This window comes from Myotis myotis, unplaced genomic scaffold, assembly GCF_014108235.1.
Source record: "Myotis myotis isolate mMyoMyo1 unplaced genomic scaffold, mMyoMyo1.p scaffold_m19_p_9, whole genome shotgun sequence".
NCBI classification, from domain to species: domain Eukaryota; kingdom Metazoa; phylum Chordata; class Mammalia; order Chiroptera; family Vespertilionidae; genus Myotis; species Myotis myotis.
In genome coordinates, this window is record NW_023416401.1 from 55,981,175 (window position 1) to 55,987,435 (window position 6,261).

At 50.4% G+C, this 6,261-nt stretch overlaps 1 protein-coding gene across 1 annotated transcript in view; it reads right to left on the reverse strand.

Annotated features, from left to right (window-relative positions):
• BPI (bactericidal permeability increasing protein) overlaps positions 1-5,267 on the reverse strand; it is a 30,804-nt gene extending 25,537 nt beyond the window's left edge. Inside the window, exons 1-3 of the mRNA XM_036322947.1 lie at positions 5,048-5,267; positions 2,490-2,604; positions 939-1,067 (exon numbers count right to left, since the gene is read on the reverse strand). Of these exons, the coding sequence (XP_036178840.1) occupies positions 939-1,067; positions 2,490-2,604; positions 5,048-5,177 (374 nt within the window). The 5' untranslated portion in view covers positions 5,178-5,267. The remainder of the gene's footprint in view (positions 1-938; positions 1,068-2,489; positions 2,605-5,047) is intronic.
• Positions 5,268-6,261: the final 994 nt, after the last annotated feature.

Below are 6,261 nucleotides of genomic sequence, written 5' to 3' on the forward strand. Positions count from 1 at the left end.
AAGTGAAATGATAGATATAAAAGAGCCCAAGTGAAGACCTCAGCCATTCTGCTGTAGGGAACGGACAGACCCAGTGGTCCTCGTAAGGGAGGGCAGATTCACACTCTCCTCCATTTCCTCCCTGGATTCCCCACAAAGGAGAGAAGTTGCTAAAGTGGTGGTCAGTCTGAGCCATCATTAGTGGTCAGGGTCACTAATGTGGTGAGAGCCCAATATTTAGTTAGATTCAGGGTATAGTTTGGTTGATTTGCCAGAATCTTTTACCCCTTCCTGCATCTGTACCCTCCCCATTGCCTATGGTGTGTGTGGGGGGCAGGGGGGGAGGGATGTGCATCCATGCACTTGACCCTGGGTATAGTCCTGTGACTTGCTTTGGCCAATGGCATATGAGTAGAAGTGACCGTGGGCCAGTTCTGAGTCTAGACTTTAAGGGGAACTGCATGTTTCCTGTTGTCTTTTTGCATCGCCAAGAACATGCTCTGGGTAGTCCATTGGCCCTGAGAGGAGGAAGAGGTACAGGTGGAGAAGAGCCGCCTCAGCTAAGCCCAACCTAGATAGGGGAACCCCAGCCAACACATAGATGTGCAAGTGATAATATATGACTAACTGTTTTAAGCCACCGAGATAGCAATGTTTGTTGCACGACAATAGCTAACTGTTAAAGGGGTAAATTAAAGGTCCCACTTCACCTTCCATCCTAAGCCACATGCACTAACTCAGCCTTGCCAGTGTCCTGCATTGAGATGAGGACACATGTTCAGTTACTAAACAAGGGTTATGTTGAATCTTCTGTGAAAAATTCCCCCAGGAACCCCAAGAGGACAAGTGGTGACGGGCAAGGCAAAAACTGGGCATTCCCGGGATCCTGGTTCTCATCCCTTCCAAGTGTCGCTAAGAGCTTACCCACACACTTAACAACCCCAGGCTTGGAAACGCACATGAAATTCTTGCGTGCCTTCCATTTCCCGCTGATCTTGACACTGGCATCTGTCACTGAGAGAGCCAGGCCCTCGCTGGGCAACAATCTTATCTGGGAACTGGGCAGCTGGACTTCACGGATAACCAGGCTGCGAAGAAGAAATGTTTGTTAGCCTTCGGGGGGCCCACACAAGGACTCAGCCAGTGGTTCATGTAGAATCATCCTTCCTGCCCAAGCCCTCCACCCCATCCACCCCACCCAACCCAGACGCTATGAAAGCAGCCCTGGGAACCCTGGGCACTGGGCAGGGTGGCTAAGCTTTGAAGTCAGACAAATCTGTATTTGAATCCTGCTCTTACATGTACTATTGTGTAACCCTGGGCAGGTCACTTAATCATCCTTGAGCCTCAGTTTCCTCATTTGTAAAATGGGCACAATAAATTCTGTCTTGCATGGTGCGTGACGATCAATAAAGATAAATGCTATCCAATTTACTATAAGTTCTGTAAAGGGATGAGATGTGTCTGTCTTTTTTCACTATTGTAGCAAAGCCTACTGTGTCAGACACATAGTAAGTGCTCAAAAATACTTGTTGAGCCTTAGCTGGTTTGGCTCAGTGGATAGAGTGTTGGACTACGCACTGGAAGGTCCCAGGTTCGATTCCAGTCAAGGGCACATGCTTGAGTTTCGGGCTCGATCCCCAGTAGGGGGCGTGCAGGAGGCAGCCGATCAATGACTCTCTCTCGTTATTGATGTTTCTATCTCTCTCTCCCTCTCCCTTCCTCTCTGAAATCAATAAAAATATATTTTAAAAAATATTTGTTGAATGAATAGGTGTATAAAATTCTCTACAGAACATTGTGGGTCTTCCACCAGCACCCATACCCCCTTATTGCGTTAACAGAGCTGTCATTTAACTTTTCTGTGTTGCTCCAAAGAAAGCTGACTTTGCCTCCATCTTCAGGGGGGTGACGCTTAGGATCTGGGCATAAGCTAATTAGCAGATTCTATTCCTCAGACCACGATGCGTGGTTCAGGAGTCTGTACATAACCTGAGACACACCAGAGTGAATCTCAGGGTTTTTGCTTGAGTTGCCAGGAGAAGGGGCTCTCCTTCCCCAGGACTCGCAGGACTTCACCTTGCCTCTTGGAGAAGACACCTGCCTGAGAGTTAGACCTGCCCACGGAAGTGATGCCCAGGGGTGGCCAGAGAGAAACAGGTGCAAGGACATTTGAGTCCGCCTCCAGCTGACCTGAAGCTAGACTACTCCAGGGACCTCTCAGCCATGTGAGCCAGTAATTTCTGCTTAGGTCCTATTGGATTAGGTTCTCTGTCCTTAAACCCTCTCCCCACAAATCCTAATTGATATAGGGGCCTACCACAGAGTGTTGGGGTTCGTGACACGTCCCCCGGGGAGTCATGGTGAGCGCCTGGAAGACAGTTTTTATGGCGGAAGCTTGGGGGACTCCACTCTGAGTTTAGGAGTTTGTGGCCCTGTGATTCTAGGCTTTGGTGGCCCCGGAACACTACCAAGTCCTGCTACTGACGATTGAGCTCGACGGGCCTCACCTGTAGAAGCTATATTCCCCTTTCCCCAGGAACTTGACCTTAAAGCTCCCTGAGAAAGAGGGAATCTCCATCTTCCCCAGCTCCTTCTGCAGCGTGGCCACTCCCTGCTGGCGGGCTGAGGGGAGAGAGCAGGAGTTATTGTCAGGGGCACAGCCTGGGAGCCTGGGCCCCCGTCCATCGCAGGACAGTGGGATTGAAAAGGTCTAAAGCTACAGTTTTCTGTAAAGGGCCAGAGAGTAGATATTTTTGGCTCTGTGGCTATTACTGTCTCTGTCATAACCACTCAACTCTGCTTTTATTGGCCCAAAGCAGCCATGGACAATATGGAAATGATGGGTGTGGCTGTGTTCCAATACAACTTTATGGACATTGAAATTTCAATGTTGTATAATTTTCACATGTTGTGAGATATTATTCTTCCTTTGGCTTTTTTCAATGTTTAAAAATGTAAACGTCATTTTTAGTTCTTAGGCCACAAAAACATGCGGTGGGCCCTAGCTGGTTTGTCTCAGTGGATAGAACATCAGCCTGCAGACTGAAGGGTCCCAGGTTCAATTCCAGTCAAGGGCACATGCCTGGGTTGCGAGCTCAATCCCCAGTGTGGGGCGTGCAGGAGGCAGCCAATCAATGATTCTCTCTCATCATTGATGTTTCTGTCTTTCTCTCCCTCTCCCCACCTCTCTGAAATCAATAAAAATATATTTTAAAAATTGCGTTGGCCCAGATTTGGCCTGCAGGCTGTGGTTTGCCAACCCCCGATCTAAAATATCACCCCTAAACACCCAGTCATGCATCCTATGGGTATTGATTGCACACCTACTCTGTGCCTAGCTCTGTGCTGTGCCCTCACAGGTATCCATCTCTCTGGCTTTTGGACTATGTCTCTATAGGGCCTCTGCATGTGCCAATCCTGTTGTTTGGTCAAAGAACCAATAAAAAGACAAAAATTACCTGAGAAGGAGTAATTTGTAAAATGAGGGATCCCAGGTTTTGCGCTTCCCAAGAACTAGTTAGTAAATAATAATAATAATAATTAATAATAATAATAAACATCTATCAAGCTCTCTGTGCCAGGCACTGTTCTGGGCCTTGGACATGCATCAAGTTACTGAATCTGAACAATCCTAGGAAGTAGGTCTATTGTCACCCCCAATTCTCAGGTGAGAAAACTGAAATTCAGAAAGGTGGCCCCACAGCTGACAAATGATGAAGCAGGATTTGAATCCAGGCCTTCTGGTCCCAGAGCCTGTACCCTGGGATGAGCCTTCTGGGGGGTCAAAAGTAAATAACACACACACATTGTCCCTACCGGGGGCGGTGGGGGAGAGTGGTGTGGGCTGGCCGGGATCTGTGGGTCGGCAGTGGCCAGGTCATGAAGGGTCTCGAATGCATGCCCAGGGGTCAGGGCATCTGAGGGCAGTAGGGAACCACTGACTAGTGTAAGTAGGAGGGGGGCACCAGCAGGTCTCCTGCATTTCAGAAAACCCGCTGTGGTTTCCGCATGGGGTGTGAGTAGAAGGGGAAACGGGGCTGCTGTGACAGAATCTGGAGACTTCCGGGTTTAAAGGCTGAGCCCAAGCCCCTGCTCCTGGCGAGCCCTCAGGGCCACCCAGCACTGTTCAGAGAAGGGCCGTACTCCTTTCCCCTGGGGGCGCAGAGGTATCCGGCCTGTGCCGGGGTAGGAATTCAGGGATGAGAGACCAGGTCCCCCTGAGTCGGGACCTGATGCAGCAGTGGAAACCAGGGCCTGAGGTTCTGCCTTCGTGGTCTATGTCTCCACTCTTCTGCAGTTCATCATTCTGCCGCTGGGAGGCAGCATCGAGCAGCTCCACTAGGGGACATCAGACAAGCCCAGAGCTCAAACCCAGGCGGCCCTCTGGCCTACCCAGTCAGTGCCTTCTCCAAGTTTCAGTTTGCTCATCGTTCACGTTGCTAGTAACAGTATGCCCCACCCAGGGGGACATGAAGATGAGACGAGATGATGTGTGTAAAGCTCCTCGCTCAGAGGTGAGCGGGTCAGCAGGAGCCGCTTCCTGCCCCGCACTCCTCTATCTGGGGCTGGATGAGCGGCCTGCGGGACCCAGATGGGCAGTGTGCACAGTATGGCCGCCAAGCCCTGCCCTGGAGGTGCCATTAAGAAGGGCTCTCCCTAGGCTCCCGCTGCCCCTCCCCCTGCCCACTCAGCCTCTTCGCTGCCTGAGCTCTGCCCACGCTGAAGACGGGGCCAGTGATCTGTAGGCAAAAGAGAGCAAGCTGGGGAAGAAAGTAAAGCGCCTACACGCCGGAGTTGAGGTTTGGATAGAGGGAAGGCGGGTACCATGAAGATGAAACCCTTGGGGGCCCGGGCCCTGGACTTGGAGTCCTCCAGGCCCCGCACTCCGGTCCCAGTTCTGCTCCTGCCCGACCCTGTGATCTCGGGCAGTTCTCCTTGCCTCGGTTTCTTCATACAGATGGGTGAAGGAGCTGTGAGCATGCCATGCACTGGAGTTAAAGGGCTGCACACAGCCGGTGCTCAGTGAATGCTCCTGGGGGTGGGAGAGGAGGGAAGGAAGGCCTACCGTAGTCCAGGCCCTTCTGGGTGATCCTGGCCACGATGCCAGGGTTGGTGGTCTCCGTCACCGCTGTGCCCAGGGCAGCCAGCACCATCAGGGCTGCCCACCTCGGTGTGTTGTCAGGGCCCCGGGCCATGTCTTCGTCCTCCCTCCGGAGCTGGCAAAGCCTCAAGGTCTTGGCAAGGAACTAGGGACCTATAAAGGAGCTGGCTGGGGAAACACAAGTTACACCAGAAGCTAGAAAGGAGGAAGGAACTGGGGTGGGGGCGGGAAAGGGGGAGGACGGCTGCCTGCGGTTCCCCACCGAGATTGGGGCCACAGCCCCAGAGGCAGCCAGAAGTGGAGTCTGGGAGGTGTGTGTGGTGTGGGGAGTGTGTGTGTGTGTGTGTGTGTGTGTGTGTGTGTGTGTGTGTAAGGCTCTGGCAACATTCCCATCCCCCTCTCTGAGCCCACCCACAGCCCTTCATTTAAGGACTTCTTGGGAGCTGGGTGGTGGGTACATCAGACAGAGTTCAGTATACTTTTTTTTTTCTCCTGTCCTATTGAGGCATAACTGACCTATATAATAAAAGGATATATATACATACAACATAATGATTTCTTTTAGAGATTCAGTTCTTTTTATTCATTTTTTTAAGAGAGAGAGAGAGGGGAAGGGGGAGAGAAAGAAACATTGATTTGTTGTTCTACGTCTCTATGCATTCATTGGTTGATTCCTGTATTTGTCCTGACCGGAAATGGACGCTCTAACCAACTGAGAGCTACTTGGCCAAAGCCAACATAATGATATGATGTAGGTTTACATTGTGAATGATTGCCACAACCAAGCTAACACGTCCAGCATCTCACGTCGTTATACGTTTGTTGTGTGTGGTGAGGACACTTAAAATCTACTCTCTTAGCAATTCCAAGTATGCAATATTGTATTCTTAACTATCGTTGCCATGCTGTACATCAGACCCCCAGGACTTACTCATTTTACAGCTGAAAGTTACATTTTTCCTTCTGCTTTTGATTTTTTATTTCCTCGATATTTTCCATAGTGAACCATTTAAGAAAATAGGACCTTTAGTGTTTTCTTGTCCTGAGAGACGGTAGCGATAATGATTAAATGCTTGAATTTGGGAGTCCAGTAGCTTAGTGTGATTTTAAATCTTAGCCCTGCCACTCGGTGGTTAGACCTTGGTCAAGGCCCTTAACCTCACTGAACCTCAATTTCC